This window comes from Saccostrea cucullata, unplaced genomic scaffold (assembly GCF_032062105.1).
Source record: "Saccostrea cucullata isolate Sc308-1 unplaced genomic scaffold, CSIRO_AGI_Scuc_v1 ctg1999, whole genome shotgun sequence".
In the NCBI taxonomy this organism is placed as follows: domain Eukaryota; kingdom Metazoa; phylum Mollusca; class Bivalvia; order Ostreida; family Ostreidae; genus Saccostrea; species Saccostrea cuccullata.
Genome location: NW_026920764.1, coordinates 30651 through 51026, shown reverse-complemented (window position 1 = coordinate 51026; position 20376 = coordinate 30651). Strand labels below are relative to the sequence as shown.

The 20376-nt window shown below is 32.1% G+C and overlaps 1 protein-coding gene across 1 annotated transcript; it reads left to right on the top strand.

Annotated features, from left to right (window-relative positions):
- The first annotated feature begins 810 nt into the window (after nt 1-810).
- LOC134257088 (uncharacterized) lies at nt 811-3022 on the top strand. Its single transcript, XM_062739734.1, has 3 exons — nt 811-875; nt 1194-1325; nt 2640-3022. Exons 2-3 carry the CDS (start codon nt 1292-1294, stop codon nt 2999-3001), a joined length of 396 nt encoding a protein of 131 aa, XP_062595718.1. The 5' UTR covers nt 811-875; nt 1194-1291; the 3' UTR covers nt 3002-3022.
- The last annotated feature ends 17354 nt before the right edge of the window (nt 3023-20376 follow it).

The window sequence follows — 20376 nt, the reverse complement described above, 5'->3', positions numbered from 1 at the left end:
CCTTCTCGAGCCCCACTTGAATGTCGCCGAGATCCCGATTCTTCTTCATCCAATAATTATATTAATCTCCCAACTAAATTTTTGTCAGGAAAGTTGCTTTTTAATTTCAAACCCTATTTTTGGTTTTGTTCTTCGTTTTGGTCGACTTTGTCAATGTAGCAGGCCTTCCGGGGTTCCCTCTCTTACCATGCTGTTTTGTTTATGAAAACTATACGCATGCGTGTATGGCATGGAATATGGAACCTCGAACCTCGAACATGTTGTGATTTATATATTTATGTACCATAAATAATTTTAATGAAAAAGCAGAATTATTTACGTATGAAATTTAAGTTGTAATTTTCTGAAAGTGTAAACATTTATGAGTATGAAAAATATTCCAAATCCTATAGGAAAATTTTAACAAGTCTGTTTTTGAAGAGATGCGCCATATTGTCACTATAATCTTCAAGTCAAACATTCAAATTTTGACCTTTTATTCCGGTTTTGGGGTCTCGTGAAGCTCATATTTTTCAGTTTGATATGAAACTGTGATTGGAGATCAGTGCCACGTGGTCTGTATCACTTCATCACCTCATTTTTTGCATTCAATTCATAACTAATTCAGATCCCAAAGTTCTAGAATGGCAAATATTGCATTAATGAAAAGCAGCCTTCTCTTTAAAAGTGTTTATATTATTGTGGTTTTAAATTTAGGCTTTGTTTCTCTCAAAGACAGGTATTTAATTACTTATAATTATTAAAACTTTTCATCAGCATTAATATATTATTGCTAAATACATGCACATGATCTACAATTCTTATAAAAATATTTTGTAGTGGAAAAGATTGTACAATTGACTTTAAATGGGATTTCACAAACTCAAAATGCATCGGTGAGTTTCTTTCTTGGCTTTAATTTTCAATTGCTTTTAATAATAGATACGAAGCTACATTTTGAAAAAAATACACATTTCACAGGTTTATTCGTGCGTCTCTGGTGAAAAATGAATCAATTATAATATCTATTTGTTTCAGCACCACCTTTCCCTGCTATAATGTATTACATTTACCTGTGTATTGTTTTTGGGATACTAGCAACATCAATTGTGATTATACAATGATTTTTCTGCAAATATTTATATGTGCCATCAGGCTTACATTATCACCATTAGGAGGTTGACTGTTGATCAATACTTATGTTTTATTTTCAGAGTGTCCCCGTGGATCGTTTGGACGTCAATGTGCCTACAGTTGTAGCTATCCAAGTTATGGGCGTCGTTGTTTGGATGGTGTCTGCAACTGTTCAGTCATGGAATGTGACCCTGCAAACGGCTGTAAAGATGGTACAGTGTATCAGATAAAACAATCCTTATCGTTTCACCAGCAGATACAAAATAATTTATGAACTTTGAAAAAAATTTTCTTTTTCAAACAAAAAAGGTGTTCATGTTGAGTATGCTTCATAAGCTTACAAACATATTTTATTTTGACTTAAGGAATCTCAAAACACTGCATACTAAAGAGTCCAATTTTTAGGATAGTTTATGTCATTAGAGTGATCTACCCTTAGAAGTAAGATTAACAAAAATGGTTATTTCAATTGATTATATAATTTATATTGGATTAAAATATTCTAAACATAATATTAATTTCCTTACTGTAAACAAACAATAGTGGTTTGTGTTCACAAAAAGTCGCCCCGTGGGGATCCGGGTTAGAATAGGTCCTCAGTACCCCTTTGCTTGTCGTAAGAGGCGACTAAATGGGGCGGTCCTTCGGATGAGACCGTATAAACCGAGGCCCCGTGTCACAGCAGGTGTGGCACGATAAAGATCCCTCCCTGCTTAAGGGTCGTAAGTGCCGAGCATAGGCCTAAATTTGCAGCCCTTCACCGGCAATGGTGACGTGTCCAGATCAGTGAAATATTCTGGAGAGGGACGTTAAACAGTATACAATCAATCAATCAATCACAAAGAGTCCATTGTCTGAACATTTTGAAAATGTGGGGAAATTGCCTAAGTATATATGAGTCACGGAAACTTCAGGAACCGTGAGGTTTCCCGAGCTTCCATGTAGTATCCCGTAAAAGGAAACCTAAAGATCCCATCAAGTTTTCATACCACGAAAACCACTACGCTCCGATTCCATCAAGTTTCCTTATTCTGGAAACCAGTGAAATCTTCAGGTTTCCCATTACGGGAAACTACATGGATGTTCGGGAAACTTCAGGTTTACAGATGTTTCCATGGTTCGGGATACCTTATGGAATCGGAGCGTAGTACTTTCCGTGTCACGGAAACTTGGTGGAGAAACCTGGCATCCGCTGCGGAAACCACCGGGAAACATGATGTAAACTTGAGGTTTCCATGTGGTTTCCATCAAGTTTCCCAAAATGGGAAACCGCTTTTTTCACCCAGTGTATAGTTAAATTTTTTATGGTTCTCAAATGAAACTAATCATATGATTAACATATGATATTCATTTGTGGATCATATGTGGTGAAGTTGCCTGTGTAAATAGTCTCAACATGCACACCTCGATATGATATGATATATTTTTCTCCAAGTCAAAAAACACTTTGTAAGTGTTTATAGGTTCTTTAACTTGTAAATATTGCAAATATTCAAGCATACATTAATAAAGTCAGTTGTTTATAGGAATCATCGTGTCATCGAACATAGATAACTATCGAGATTCTCGAACAAATCCAACTCAACCAATGGTAATTGAACAACTAGACGACACAGGCAACGGGAGGCAATTTCCGGGAAAAGATGTTTCATGGAAAAGCGTTACGGAAACTGTGAAATACCATAACAGATCAACTATCATTATTCGAAAGCAAGGTGATTACACAGGAACTGTTTTGATTACTGTTGGTGGGACTTCTATTTCTATGCTGTTACTTGTTGCCATTGGCTTTCAACTTTGTGGAAGAAAGTTCTATGGTAAACAAAAAAACCTCTCTACGTTTCATACAGGTGACGTAGAAAATGAAAATGTTTACTCAGAAGCATAAAATTTAAACCATTGAGCAGACCGTTTTATCTCAGTCATGGGGAAGATTAGTTGCAGAACTATAGCTCTCTGCTTGAGAAAATTTGGGCAGATAAAGCAGAGAGCAACAGACCCATGCATTGTAAAAACCTTCGATTTACGCTCCCGATTTTTTGACACTAACTTCAGGTATTATTTTCTCATAGTTTATGTTTTTTTACGCTCTTAGAATGGTATCCTATAATTAATCCTGTATATTTTAATCCAATTATCGTATATTTTAATCCAATTATTGGTATTTATTTACCTTTAAACGGTCCGAAACACTCCTCTATGGATTTGGATTGTCGATTTCACACTGTTTAAAAGATTCCCATTTTTACGTCAACTTCCAAAAACGGACCTTCTTGAACTGTTGAAAAGTAAATAAACATCTAGAAAAAGGAGCTAAATGTATGGTGAATTATCAAACATCATTTATAAAGCTGGGGAAAACATTAACTTCAAGAAATGATACCTGAAGTGAGCAACAAATAATTGGCGGCGTAAATGGAAGGTTTTTACAATGCATGGATCTGTAGCTCTCTGCTTTATCTGTCTGAATTTTCTCAAGCAGAGAGCTATAGTTCTGCAGCCAGTGGAAGATTGAAACGATAGTTAGACAAATTCAATGATAATTATTTACCAATACCCCCCAAAAAACGGCCTGAAGAAAGATGCTTAGCTGGATTATCAATTTAATAAAGTAATTGTGTCTTCAAACTCCGAAAGCAGGCATATATGGGTTGAATATGATCAATTTTGAAACAGATTCAAGCTACTGAAAACTAATTTGACGTAACAGAGATTTTAACAACCTTGTACGAGGGTCATTCAAAAAGTTCGTAGACTTTTGTCCTAACTTTTTTATTTAACGTCATATTATATCCAAATTTGGTACAAATATTTTAACAACAGATTCAAATAATTTGAGTAAAAAAATTGGAATGTATCCTCATATTTATTAAAATTACCAAGGATTTAGAACAGCAAAAATGGGGTCACGGAGCACCGTCAAAATTGAATAATTTTCTAATTTTCACTTTATAGTATTTACAGCTATACCTCTAATTAATGGAGCTGAAACGAAATAAAATTTACATGTTTAAATAAAGTATTGCTGTATTAATTAAAATGAAATCAGGTTATGTAATATCTCGTTCCATTTAAAAGATATCAGCTTCTAAATACATATGGACTTGATTAAAAAAGGCAAAAAACCATGATGTTGGAGGACGTCAAGGAGCAGCAAGTAGCAATAAAATTAGACTTTACATTCGGGAAACTTTTTCTACAAGCTTAAAAAATCCTTATAAATCAGGATCTGTATGAAAAAAAAATCTGTGTATTTGTATTAAGTTGAAAATACAATTTTTGAGTGGTAGCGAGTTTAAATCGGACGATGGATTGTCTGCAAAGAAACAGGTTAAAGTTAAAAATATTGTCAAAAGAGTTAGGAACGTCATTGAACATGATGTGTGCTTCAATGTTGCAGAAATAATAAAGTTGCATGGTAAATCAAAGAATTTGAAAACAATAACATTCTAATTCAAGCTATATTTGTACAATTGTTAGCAAACCAGGTGTTAAGTATTGTGGATATGTGTTTTGAATGGAGAAGACGCAACAAACCATGTTTGAAATAACAAAAATGTGTATACTTTTGACAAACTTTCTCAGCGTTGTTTTTGACGTTACAATATTGGTTAACCGTGCTCCGTGGTAACAAAACATTTTGCTTTTAATTTTGGCTAACGTGAGTTCTGTTTAATCAAATGGAATGAAACTTCACACTTCGACAAAATAAATGTTTATGTTTACGAAAATGTGTTGATTTATAATCTTGTAATAATTATATGACGATGAGAAGCATTTCTACGTATTTTTTGAATGACCCTCGTAAAATTTCAAATTATGGAAAATCGACGTTCGCTTAGTTTTGACTTTCATTAAGGCGTGGCATTCTCGGCGCTACATGTTTACCGCTCGTCAAATGGCGAATAGATTCTCATTTGTTAAGAAATTAATAACATCAGAAACTTTAAATTGTTTTTGACAACGATGAGACAACTTAAGCTCCACCTATTTGCCGGATGAGACAACATTATTGATTTTTCGATACACTAATTGGCATTTGCCCGAATTTCTATCCCATATATATTCCAACAGTCAAGGAAAGCTGTGTAATTTTCAGAAGCTAATTATGTTACGTCGAGAATGCCAAGCCTTACTAAACGTCCAAACTAAACTGGGAATTGTCGTATTTTAAAATGAAAACCAGAAATGAATATTACACTCATTTTTATCACTTTTGCGTACGAAAAACATTTTTTTTCCATTACTGGAAAAATATTTTAATGTAGAATTTACTCGAAATGCTTAGTCTATTTTGATGCTTTAAATGCTAAATTTCTTTTACAAATAAATAAAACTTATGCTGGAATACGCTCGCATACTAAAAAGGATGCGGAAACGAAATTAAATTTTTCAATTCAAAAGCTTATAAATGATAAAAATTCTAAACGATATATTAAGCAATGATTTCATAATCTCTACTGAGCAATCATAATTAAAAGTAAAAACTTAATTGTATTCAATTTGTAGTCTTACATGTAGCAAAAGTATGAATACATTTTTCATGTTTTAATCGAAAGATTGTTCCTAAAGTTGCTTGAAATTAAAGATAAATAGCCTTTGGACATCTATGTTTACTATGGAATACATATCAACTCTAAAAAGGATATGGAGATAACATCAAAGTCCATTAAACAATATACAAAATAGGAGCGGAGCAAACACGGACCTCCGAAACATCAGAGGTGGGATCAGGTGCCATGGAGGAGTGAGCATCCCCTGCCGACCGGTCACACCCGCCGTGTGCTCGTTGTCATGATCAGGAAATAACGGAAAAAATCTGTCGTTAATTCAGTGTATAAATAATGGACTTACAATCGGTATGAAAAACGTCAGTCAGCATTTGACTCAATGATAAATTGTATTTGCTGACAAGGTCATTTTTTCGACCATAGAACATATGAAATTATGACTTTAAACGAGACTGTTGATATTCTTGTTTCATCAACTTGCTTGTCAATAATTTACCTCGTTTAAGAAATTGTTCATACGTAGAGCATGCTCTTGCGTATCAAATCAACTGAGATATATGTACTCCGTATGCAGGTGATGAAGGTATATTGCTGCATAAGTAAAGGAAGTTGACGATAGAAAAGTTATCACGTTTATCATATAGCTTGGTTGTTAGATTACCATTAGTGTCTTTTTCAAGTAAAATATCCAAGTATGAAGCAGAAGTGTCGGACTTTGTAGTATGTTTTATCTCAAGCTCACCAGGATATATCGTATCGACGAAGGAATGGAAATTATCATTATTAATTGACAATACGTCGTCGATATATCTAAATGTCGAGTTGAAGGCCACGGCAAGTGTTTTCTTCTTTTCACGCATAAGATTTTGCATAAATTCTGCTTCATATGAATATGAAAATAAGTCTGCTAATAACGAATGATGCAATTAAAATCGTACTTTCCTATCATAGAAATTATTATTCCAAAGAGAGTTGAAGGGAATATATAAGGCGCGTATAAGAGCGTTTATTAGTTAGAGAATTATAAAACGGAAGTGAATCAATTTGCAACACGAACAAGGTCAAAAATCTGTTTTGGTTTTGTTCTTTGCGAGGAATGCTCCGCGTGGCGGTGCCCTTTTCCCATTCTTTCATAAAAAAGTTGCCAAACAAAAAGGTACAGTTTTGGATATATAGCGCCCTTAAAATTTAATGTTCTTAAAAAGTTATGATATTGGCTTTAACAAGAGTTGAGTAGATGAATATGATAAATCATTAAAGAATATGGCATGAAGGAAGACCGTTCTGGAAATATGACTTCATTAATTTGGTACATTTCTAAGTTTAATGTAGAAAAGCCTCAGAAAGACTCATTTTTGTGCTTATTTTCCTTTAGAAAATAGTCTCTGCCACCGTCGCCCACTACGATTTTTGGATATATTATGTAAACTGCTTTGAAAATTACATATTTCAAAATCTTTGAGGGGACGGTGGCAGAGTATGTTTTCTGAAAGAAAATTCCACAGAAAATTGATGTCTTCTGCAATTTTTGTAAAAAATACGGAAAAATGCACGAGTTACTGACGTCACAATTAGCATTTAGGTGTTCATATAAGGAAAACAATTTGTGTATTCTTACTGCATGGGATCCTTATGATTCAGAAAGAATGAATTTTAATTTCTTATACACTTTCATATTTTAGATAAATACAGAGCTTAATTTCTATTGAAACTGTACCTCGTTCTTTGAAAGCGTGTTATTTTAAACACTGATGAACTTTTAGCGGCTTTTCGACTCGTGTAAACGCTGCCTTTGAACACGCTTTTAACAACCCTTTCGTAGTATTTTAGAACTTTTTGGTGATCGTTTAGGCCAAACCTAATTTTGTGTTTGCGTCGGAAGGTTCAAAGGTTTCTACATTGAAAATTCTGGGAGAGAGCGCTTGCTGATGCCTTATTTCTAGCTTAAGGTCAGACGACATGTTCCTCAAAAATATATTTTTTTTTCTAAGAATTTGCCACCGAAGTAATGATACTTAAACAAGTTTCCTCACAAAAAATAAGGGTACCTTACCAGGCATTTGGACAAGATACCACAGGGTCATATTTCTTATATAACCCTCATAGGTAATCTTCTGAATGGCCTATATCACAATTTTTTGTGTAGTTATGTTTAAAAACATTTTGAAAACAATATAGAAATCAGAAATGACAAATATGAAATTTTTTTTTTTTTAAATAATACCAAGAGATACAAAACATATATTTAAGAAACATGTTGTCTGACCTTAAAACAAAGTTTGTACAGTATAAAGGTAGTATTGCGATATACATTACATTACTTTTCTGGAATTTGTTTTTTTTTTTTTTTTTTTGATTGATGATTGATGATTTTCTTTTGCCCAAAATAATAGGTTAAGAGAAACGTGGGCTTCAATTTTTGTTATGATTGATTAATTGTGAGTTGTTTAACGTCCTTCTCAAGAATTTTTTAACTTCATACACAACCATTCCCCACGATAAATTATTGACAGCTTCTTTTTCAATAAAAATGGAACTCGTAAATTTTCTTACCTGGTCATTGGTCATTTGCAAAATTATTTTGTTAAAACATATTCTGATTGCACCCACAAGTACTCTGAAGTTGACATCAAAGAGATGCTTGAGTTTCTGATTGACACTATCTGGTTTTTGGAGACTAGGTATTCCAACAATCTATTGGAATTCCCATGGGTACAAATTGCGCTCCGTTATTAGCGGACCTATCTTTATATTCATATGAAGCAGAATTTGTGCAAAATCTGATGCGTGAAAAGAAGAAAACACTTGCTGTTGCGTTCAACTCGACAGTTAGATATATCGACGACGTATTGTCAATTAACAATGGTAATTTCCATTCCTACGTCGATACGATATATCCTGGTGAGCTTGAGAAAAAACATACCACAGAGTCTCACAAATCTGTTTCATATTTAGATATTTTACTTGAAAAAGAGGTTAATGGTAATCTAACAACCAAGCTATATGATCAACGTGATGACTTTAACTTTTCTATCATCAACTTCCTTTACTTATGCAGCAATATACCTTCATCACCTGCATACAGAATATATATATCTCAGTTGATTCGATACGCAAGAGCATGTTCTACGTATGAACAATTTCTTAAACGAGGTAGATTATGACAAGTAAGTTGATGAAACAAGAATATTAGCAGTCTCGTTTAAACTCATCCCTTCCTAAGTTCTATGGTCGATACAATGACCTTGTCAGCAAATACAATTAATCATTGAATCACATGCAGACTAACGTTTTTCATATTAATTGTTAGTCCATCATTTATACACTGAATTGACGATGGATTTTTCCGTTATTTCAAGATCATGACAAGGAGCAGACGGCGGTTGTGACCGGTCAGCAGGGGATGCTCACTCCTCTATGGCACCTGATCTCACCTCTGATGTTTCGGAGGTCCGTGTTTGGTCCACACCTATTTTTTATTGTTTTATGGACTTTGATATTGAATACTGTTCGTTATCTGCATATCCTTCTTCTTAGTCATATGGAGACGCCACCATTTGACAGTGGAGAGATACAGATTTTGACCTAAACTTGGTACTGAGGGTCATTAAGCAGTTAGGGATATTTTTGGTGCCAGCACCTACTGCGACATGTGACCTCGGTTTATGCGTCTCATCCGAAGGACCAGACTCCACGTCCTAAAGGATCAACTCCAAGCAAACGCTCTAGCCACTGCGGCACGCGGGTGACCTATTTTTGTGAGAGTCTTACTTTTTAATACGAATGACAATTTGTTTCTAAAAACAAATGACCATACATGTACATGTATAGTAGGTACTGAAAGTATACTTTGACATTTTTTTAAAGAATTCTTAATTTTTTGTGACCGAATCCTAAAATCCGAAAATATATACTAGTATTAGTATGGACTTGATCAAACTTAGGTATACCGTTACAAAATTAGATTTTTAATTAAAAGAAATAAGAAGCTATTCTGTGATTTGTTGAAAATTTTGAAAATGAAAAATTGACGATTGAGTCTCACAAGACGAAGACATAATATGAGTTTGTTTACATAATTTTATCCAAACTCTAATTAAAGGCGATGCATGCCGGGTTAACTTCTAAATTATATTAAAATAGTTAATTTAAATTGCGAATATAGGTTCAAATTAAAACTGTTTTTTTTAATTTTCTATAAGTCAAATTGAAGCAGACGGAAAAGCATTTGATTTATTATTGAATTTTTATTGAAGTTATTATTTCAATTGAAGTTTGATGAGAAATAACAGGAAGAACACACAAGAACACACAAGTTTGGTTTTGTATTTCTTCCCTGTGAATGCCTATGGCTCAGAGCTAATCGTTTGAAAATTGATAAATATAGTTATCAATGAAAATTATTAATGTCAGAGTAATACACAGATGTAAATTTAAGATTTTATTTCATTAGACATAATTGATAGTTTTTGATCATGAGATTTTGCGTGTTCATTTGCAATATATTAGTATACTTCTTTTCTCCAGAATCTGGGGAAGGGGGTGTTCTAATCCTACAGCTGGACATTGAGACCGGTTCATTGAAGAAAACGATACAAACCTAAGTCCAGTGTCTCCGTAGGTACTGACAAGAAACAGATCCCTGACTATCCAGAGGCCCTGCATGACGTGTATCATTCTAAATATGTTGTTCTCCATCGAGAAATGGTGGCTTAATATTTTGAGTTAAAAATCCTCTGAGGGATGTTAACCAAACATACAAAAACTAATAAAATGAAAATAAATTGTATAATTTTCAAAGCATGATAAGCCGTATACTATTTGAACAGATAAAAAACTGTGTTCAATATTCATTGATATTAAAAGGAAAGGGTTTTCTCATAGAATTATATCTAAACTGAAAGAAATCTGAATTAATATTGATCAAACAAATATTACTATTTTCTTTTTGATATTCAGAAATACGAGAAGTGATCAAAAAAGTACGCAAACAATCTCTATATTTACAAAACCACAATTCAGATCAGAATGAAATTTAGCGCGCATAGAGTCATACATATGTTCTTCCCTTTCTAAGGAAGAAATTCTTCATAATCACCTGTCAGTTTTGAATACTTTTAAGGGGGCCGACTATAGTTTCCATTGCGCAATATTTTGCGCATCATAGTTAAAGCGTATTTACTGTTTTAATGCAACTTTTTTCTCTTAATTATTAAAATTAAACAAAATAAAGAAATTATAGGTATAAAAATGTAATTTCAATTTGATATAACTGATTTTTTTAACCGGTTTTGCAATTGATAGGTATGTTGACGTCGCTGCAGTGTCTTTTTGACGTTATGAGAATCTGTGGCTCTTAAAGAAAGGGGTAATAAAAATATTATTACAGAAAAAGTAATAAACATACGCTCTTAAGCTTGAAATATAAAACATAGAAATTTGAGAAAATATCAAATATTTTTTTTATGTTTTCATGTGAATCAATTGGAAACGTCATATTTTGTAGTACTCTATAAAAATAGTAAAATTTGCTAATTGTTTGCATATTGAGATGCCCCCTCTGGTAACAAGACGGTAGAATTTGTGTTTCTTACATATATTGTATAATATAGTATTACTCATCAAATATTATAGTTTGAACAAAATGTCTATTGTAGTATTTGTATAATTTGCTTTAAAGCGGTGCGTCGATTTACCCAAAAGGACCCAAAAGAACCCAAAAGGACCCAAAAGGAACCCAAAAGGACCCAAAGGGAACCCAAAAGGACCCAAAAGGAAATCAAAAGGACCCAAAAGGAAATTAATAACAACCCAAAAGTACTTCAAATAAAGATAATAAATGGATATATAATGAACATTTTCATATTTTATTAAATCTGAAACTAGTTTTTTTGAGTGGAAAGTGTGTGTTTGGAGTGGATCGAGGTGGGAGGTCCCCCACCGACGCCCACCCCACCCACCCCCGATACCATATGCATAGAACATGTCATAAAATAAAACTTTTTTTCATTTATTAAATAAATATCATATAGTAAGATATGGTAATACAACAGAATAAGTATTAATACTTTGTCAATTTCAGCTAAAAGAAATCAAAGCATACCTGACCAGACTTAGTGTTTGATGTGCTATAAAAGTTATATGTTATTGTTATAGTTGCAACAATATAAATGTATGTTTTTTGTCAACATTCATGTAAATGTATAATATAATATTCATAATTTAATTCAAATTATTAATTTTCAATGTATTATAATATATTAATTAAAGTCCTTTTGGGTCCTTTTGGGTTCCTTTTGGGTCCTTTTGGGTTCCTTTTGGGTCCTTTTGGGTCCTTTTGGGTTCCTTTTGGGTCCTTTTGGGTAAATCGACGCACCCGCTTTAAAGTGCTTGAAATTGGCATTTTCCTATATAATCCAATAGTAAATGTACCTGTATTTTGAGACGGTCCCTCAAAAATACCTGGACGGTAGATTTCCCCCAAACTTTGCATGTACACTGAAGTTAATGTAAGCTATATATGGTATAAAAATGAAGAGTTTCGCTGTAGTAGTTCTCACACAATAAAACTATAGTCGGCCGCCTTAATATTCCACAGAGCCAAAATGAATTTGAACTACCTTATGTATATTGGATTCAGAAACTTTATAAGAATCCGTACAAACAAAGATACAGTACAGGTTCCAGTAAATGTTCACCCTAGCCTCATTTGCTACTCCTCACTAAGATATTAACAGTAGTGAAGGAAAACTTCAAGAGTACTGAGCAGCTATATATCCAAGAAGTGGTGTGAATCAGATGTGGATGCTAAAAAAATCTAAAGAACTTTTGGACAATTTGAAATCACAAGACTTGAAAAAAATCAACAGCTTAAAAACTTTTTGATATCATTGACAGCTGCTTCTTCAATAAAAATGGAACTTTACTTACCTCGTCATTGGTCATAAATTTGCAAAATTATTTTGTTAAAACAGATTCTGATTGCACACATAAGTACTCTGAAGTTGACATCAAGAAGATGCTTGAGTTTCTGATTGACAATATGTATGTGCTTTTGGAGACCAGGTCTTCCAACAATCTATTGGAAAATCCATGGGTACAAATTGCGCTCCGTTCCTAGCAGACATATTTTTATATTCATATGAAGCAGAATTTATGCAAAAAGCTTATGCGTGAAAAGAGGAAAACACTTGCTGTGGCCTTCAACTCGACATTTAGGGCTCAAGTACAATATAAGACGAAAATAGTTCCATTTTTTTTTTCTCGTAAGAATATATATTTTTTGCATATTCATTAATATTCATAAATGTACAAAATAAAATAAATTACCATATTTTGCATATGAATCAAATGTGAATATTGATAAATATTTGGGGCCATAATTGGTAAATTAGTTATATAAACCAATTGCATTCTATACTGTCAACCAAATATTATATAAAATGGATCATAAACGTACGAAACAAGATATTTATCTTGTATATGATATTTATTTAAATTTAAATTATCAATGAATTTAATGTGCACATAGAAGTCATAAATGAACATTTGTTCATAAGCATGCTACTTTGTCTGCAGGCTGACGGGTTGACATTATTATAAATGTTAAGAAGGTTATGTATTTCGAAGTAATAAAATATCATTTGTTCATAAAAATCCTAATATGTCTGCTTACCGAGGTCAACAGGTCGACAGGTTGACAGGTAGACAGGTCGACAGGTTGACAGGTCGACAGGTGGATAGGTAGACAGGTTGACAGGTCGACAGGTTGACATCAATAATGCCGTGAAGTTTGAATCAAAGTAAATTTGTTAATAAATGTGCTTTTATATCTGGTTGACAGGTTGACAACATTATTCATATGAATTTTGAGTTGACAATAAGACGTGTTGACAATTAATATATTCAGCTCATTTATAGTAAAATGAGTCAGCATAATACACATTGTTGAGTTAATTTGGTTTCTGTGTCAAATGGAGACGTATATATATGTTGTACATCTAACTGTTATCAGACATTGCACATATGAAATGAGAATAAAATTTACACTTACAGTCATTCGATATACATGTATCTTATGATATGACCTGTCGACATGTAAAGCCTGTCAATTTGTTGTTCTTAATTTAAACTGTTGACCTGTCTACCTGTGGACTTGTCAGCCTGTCGACCTGTCAACCTGTCGACCTGTCAAATTGCGTTATTAAGTAAAAAAAAAAGGTGTTGCTATTTTACATGTAACCTTGGTTACTGTAAACCAACTTTTATTCGCGTGCGAGAAATTTTCGCGAAGTTCGCGAGAGCCTCGTCATCGCGAATATTTCTCGCCGCGAACCGGTTCTTAAAGTCTATGTGTCTATAAAAAAGAAATCTTAATAGGCTTTTTCGCGAAAATTAATCGTCGCGAACTGGTTTACCCCGGAAAATCGCGAAATAAAGTCGTCGCGAATAAAAGTTGGTTTACAGTATTATTATACTAATTCATTTTAATAAAAGTGTTTGTTAATATTCATCAAAAAGTAATTTACATTTAATGTTTTGTACATATATTTATATCAGCATATAATTGATATAATTATACATGAATATTTATGATCTTACAAAAATATTATAATAACAAAAACCGATTTACTGCAGATTATGTGGATGGGACTATTTTCGTCTTATTTTGTACTTGACCCACATTTAGATATATCGACAACGTATTGTCAATTAATAATGGTAATTTCAATTCCTACGTCGATTCGATATATCCTGGTGAGCTTGAGATAAAAGATACCAAAGAGTCCGACACTTCTGTTTCATACTTCGATATTTTACTTGAAAAAGACACTAATGGTAATCTAACAACCCAGCTTAGAAATTAATTGTGTTGTATTTGTAATGGCTTCTCTAGTGAGTTTTGAATATCGCTAAAATTACTTCTCGCTAAAAATAAAATACCCATTTTAAGGCAAAATCGTTAAATTTGCGTCTCGCTAAAATTTCCTCTTTTACGATACCTTCATCACTTGCATACGGAGTATATATATCTCAGTTGATTCGATACGCAAAAGCATGCTCAACTTATGAAAATTTCTTAAACGAGGTAAATTATTGACAAGCAAGTTGATGAAACAAGAATATCAGCAGTCTCGTTTAAAGTCATCATTTCGGATGTTCTATGGTCGATACAATGACCTTGTCAGCAAATACAATTTATCATTGAGTCAAATGCTGACTGACATTTTTCATAGTAATTGTTAGTCCATTATTTATACACTGAATTGAATTGACGACGGATTTTTTCCTTTATTTCCTGATCATGACAAGGAGCACACGGCAGGTGTGACCGGTCAGCAGGGGATGCTCACTCCTCCATGGCACCTGCTCCCACCTCTGGTGTTTCGGGGGTCCGTGTTTGCTGTGCTCTTATTTTGTATTGTTTTATGGACTTTGAGATGAATAATGTTCGTTATCTCCATATCCTTCTTCTTTAAATAGCATATGTAATGATACGTTTTGTCTCATGTTTGTGATGTCACAATGTCAAAATGACGTCAATATGTAGGTCACTTGTGACAAAAATGGTCGACTTAGTCGTATTCGAGAAACGAACGGCTGTAATGCTAAACGTATATCTTGGAAATTCTTTTGCCTTGCCAGAAGTTTAGTCATTAATTGGATTGATTGTTTGGTGAAGAAAGGGAAATGTTAAAAATTTATAATTCTAATATTCATTTTATCTATTGATTCCCTGTGTTTTGATTGGGCGAGAACACGATATAGAAAAAGTTTAAACATCGATAAATTTTTCATTCAGAACTACTTTCTTGACCAAGCTTCTGGGCTATCGTAGAAAGCAGTTATTTCTGGTCTGTTTTCGCTAAATTATGAATACAAGAAACTTCAAATTTAATTAAATAAAACAAAACTGGCGACAGATCGGACTGACCAGCTGACAGACGCCATGAAAATGTTTATGCCACTGTCGAATCACGGGTGTGAATTTTAAAAATCGCTGATGTCATATTCTCGACGTTCATTATACGAAGAGCAAATAAGCTCAGTTTGTATCGTTGTGACAGGGAAAAGAAACATACCTCAAACTTTTGCCTTATTAGCATGAAATGCATATTATTACTTTCTATATTCTTCCTAAATCTGAAAAAAAACAATGCAAATCGAAGGCGTCGTCCGTCTGCAACACTTTCCCTTTGAGTATTGTCGTTAATGTCAACATGGCCATGGTCATGGACGAATTATTCTGAAGTAAACTCGTAATTACGGTATTTGTTGACTTAAACAATATTTGATAAGTCTTTATAAGTTTCTTTATTGATTGTTTTGACATTTTAAGTTGAACTCTATCGAAATTCAACTCGATTACGTTTTTTGCGGTATAAAGTATTCCTACGCCGTACAGTAACAGATTGTATGGAGGTCTCAAAGAGAAATAATTTTAAAAATTCGTTATTGTAATTATTTTTTTTCTCTCTCTCTCTTTTATTAAAACATGGTACATAAATAATTCATTGTACACAAAAAGCATTATACATTCATTTCATATCTATTTGAACATCAAAATCACAAGTAATTGCCTATTTCTAGATATGAATTATCATTAATTACATGAGCCTTCCTTAGAATTACGTTTTGTAGACAAAGACAATTTTTTATCTTATTTCGAAAAATCTCTGTATACATATTTTCTTTTTCAAATCTACATTTCATTTTATATTTATAGATGTTAAAACATATAAATGACAATAAATTATTCAATCTCGTTGTTTTTGAATTGATTTCGTTATAAAAACCTAGTACAAGTATTTTCAATGTGACTTCAAAACCCAAAAATAAACTAATTTTTTTCCATATATTTTCACAAAGTTTACATTTGTACAAGAGATGTTCATTGTCTTCAACAACCATACAATATTCACAATAAGGTTCTACATCTTTGTTCCATTTACTTACATTTAGATTGTTATTCAATATGCAATTCAGCAATTTATAATTGAATTCAGCAACATTTTTTTCATAGATATACTTAATTTTAGCTAGATATACATTTTTCCAAATATATTTGTAACTAAGATCGAAAGTCTTTTGCCACATATTTTCATAAACTGATCTTTGAAATTTAATGTTTACCAGAATTGAATAATAAAAATCACATTTAAGATTTTCTAGAGTTCTTATGCTATTATCTCTAAATAAAAATGACACTTCGTTTTTAATATTAACAAATTTGGCATATGTACAATCAAAATTGTTTTTGTATTCCCTGAGTGCTTTTTTGTATCATGATATATTCACAAAATATATTGTTTTTCTTTTCCAGTATATTGTAAAAGTGTTCAATACTAAGAAAGTTTCCATCATTATCAAAAAGATCTTTAATATATAGAATATTACTTTTTATCCAGTTTTCAAAACAAAGAGGTTTAGAATCATACTGAAATAAATTATTCTTCCAAATGAATTCTGATAAAAATTGGTCTCTCTTTAAAGTACAAATTTGTTTAACTTTTTTACATTTATTGAAAGCAGAAAGGACCTCACCATAAAAAAGTGGTATTCTTCTCATCTTAAAAAAATCAGTATTTTCAAAGTTACATACACTTGTTTTAACAATATCATTAACTGATAGGTTTTTAAGATTAAGAATATTGTTCAACATCTTACATATTATATTTTCTTTATCTAATAATCGTTTTATCCAAGAGGCTTTTGCTGCAGTAAATTTACTCTCTATATCAACAATACCTATTCCACCTTGGTCAACTCTACCGATTAGCGTATTTCTTTTTATCCAATCTTTTTTCTTCCATATAAAATTATATACAAGTTTTGATATTTTTTTAAAGAATTCTTTTTCTGGATTTGATAAAATAAAAGCATTATATACCAATTTAGATAATGCTAGTGTATTAATTATGGTACATTTTCCGAAGATTGTTAAGTTTCGCCTTCTCCAAACACTCAATATTCTTTCAAGTTTCTCTAATTTATTTGTCCAGTTCATATCGTAACGAAAATCCTTATCATGGCCGAGATATATACCTAATGATTTTACATGGCTTTTAGCAATTTTTACACCAAAAATATGATTTTCATTTAAATACCTTTCAATAAATTTTCCTGTTAATAAACATTCTGTTTTGTCCAAATTCAATTTCGGGCCTGCGACTTTGCTAAAATCACGTATTGTTTCTAAAGCTTTTTTCATTGAATTAGTGTCTTTCAATAGATTAGTGCAATCATCTGCATGTTGAACGATTTTTAAATTTCCATTATCACCTGGCGATAAACCTATTATTTCTTCATTATTTTTAAACTGAACTGCTAGTATTTCTAGCACAAAAATAAATAAAAGCGCTGATACAGGACAGCCTTGTCTAATCCCTCTTTGCATTTCACATGATTTTGACATCCAGCCATTATTTTTAACTTTAAAAGTTGGTTTGATGCATAATGTCTTTATCATCTTGATAAAGTTTTCTCCAAAATTAAATTTTTCTAAAGTTTTGTACATGAAGTTATATTCAACAGAATCAAAAGCTTTTTCAAAATCAAGAAAGAGCAAAATACCATCAATATCATTATTTGTACAATATTCAAATATGTCTAATATTATTCTTGCGTTCTCCCCAATGTATCTACCTTTAATATAAGCACTCTGTTCACTACTAATTATTCTACTAGCAATTTTTTGTAAACGATTAGCTAAATTTAAAACATGAGCGAAAATTTTGTAATCAACGTTTGTAAGCTTACAAACGTTGATTACAAAATTTTCGCTCATACTAATTGGTCTATAATTTTTAAGATTTTCTTTCTCTCCTTTTTTACATATCAGGGATATCACAGCGTTTCTTTGCGAAAAGGGCAAAATACCATCATCAATACTTTTAAGTAAAGAGGGAAAAAATATTTCCTTTATATCGTGCCAAAATCTTTTATAGAATTCTGCCGTTAGGCCATCTTGTCCAGGGGATTTGTTATTTTTCATTTTAAGAACAGCTTCTTCACATTCTAATTTTGTAGGTAACATGTCGCATAACTCTTTCTCGGCCTTTGTGACCTTTTCGCAGTTAACATTCTTAAAATAATTTTCAACTTCATTATCAGAAATATTTTTACTACTGTATAATGAGCTATAAAAAGTAAACAAGCCTTTCATAATATTATCATTGTCACAAACGACAGTCTCATTTTCATCCTTTATTTTAGTTATTGCATTATTTATTTGCTGCTTTTTTTTCAAGACTTAAAAAATAAGAATTACTTTTCTCCCCCTTTTCTATCCACAAAGCTCTAGATCGTACATAAGCTCCATTACATTTCTGAGCATAATAATTATCTCTTTCTTCTTCAAGATGTCGTTTGTATCTCATATTTATTTCAGTATAATGTTTTAAATCGATTTGTTTTAATTGAGTTTCTATAAATTTGATTCGCTTTTTTTGATTATTAGCTTTATTTTTTGAAAAAGATATGCAGAAGTCTTTTATTGATATTTTCATTTGTTCCCATCTAACTCTAGGATCGTTTAATTGCTTTAATTCTTCTTTTTCGTCATTTATATGTTTTCTTAGTTTTTCACAAAAAACTTCGTCATCTAATAATGAGTTATTTAGCTTCCAATAACCACTTCCACGTAAAATTTCAGAAGTATTGAGATCAAAACCTAAGCCTAAATGATCGCTCATACGTGTCCCTTCAACACTGGGTGCTCTACGTACAGTAATATTACAAAGTGGGAAAAACATATTATCGTGCATAAAAACATAATCTATTCTACTTTTAGGAATGTCCTCTCCATCACACCACGTTAAACCATTTATACTTGTTTTTCCACTGGAAAGCCAGCAGTCATTTAGATCAAAGTATTTCAAAAAATTTCTTAAAATCTTAACACTTTTATCATTTTGATTATAGTCTAATTGACAATTAAAGTCACCACAGACAACAAGCCCTTCTATATTCATAGCATGTTGACTAACCCAAGATGATAATCTTTTAAAAAAAAAAGCAATTCTAGTATGTTCAGCGTTAGGTGCATAGACATTCACAATTGTAATAATTTTTTCATTATATTTTAAGTTAACTAATAATCTTCTTCCATCAAGAGACTGGTGATAATTAAATATTTCAACAGAAAGGTTTTGCTTAAAAAATAGCGAAACGCCCCGACTGTAAACAGAGTCGGAAAAACAATGAAGTTTGTTTCCAAACCATTTAGAATTGTATATAAATTCATGTTCTTTAACAAAATGGGTTTCTTGTAAGATAATTATATCGAAATCTGAATCTTTTAACCACTCAAAAAGTGTTACTCTCTTTTTATAGGTATTTAAACCTCTCACATTTAAGGGGATGAAGGACCTTTAGCTGAAAAAATACCTGTCATTTAATTTTTTTCATATTTTGTATATATCTTATTTAGTATGTCCTACATACTATAAAGCAGACATATCAATAGGATTCTTGACTTATTTCTGAGATATTGAGTGACAAATACCATACCCCACAGTGTCTGAGCGGAGTTTTTATTCTCCGTGTTTCTGGGTGCATTACTCGGTCGATAATTGAAATTTTTCACCATAGATAAAAAATATACCAGCGGAAATGTGTCTTTTAAAATATTTTAGAGTATGAATAGGGTTAAAAATTCGAAAAAGCAAGATTCTTTTGTAACACCACATCTGGAGACGGAAATTTACGACTTTTTTAGGACAACTTAAACCATAAAAAAATTAATTTGCAA

Coding starts and splice junctions, on each gene's coding strand:
- LOC134257088 (XM_062739734.1), top strand. CDS start 1,292: ATGGAATGTGACCCTGCAAACGGCTGTAAAGATG. Junction 1,326..2,639: donor TGCAAACGGCTGTAAAGATG/GTACAGTGTATC, acceptor AGTTGTTTATAG/GAATCATCGTGTCATCGAAC.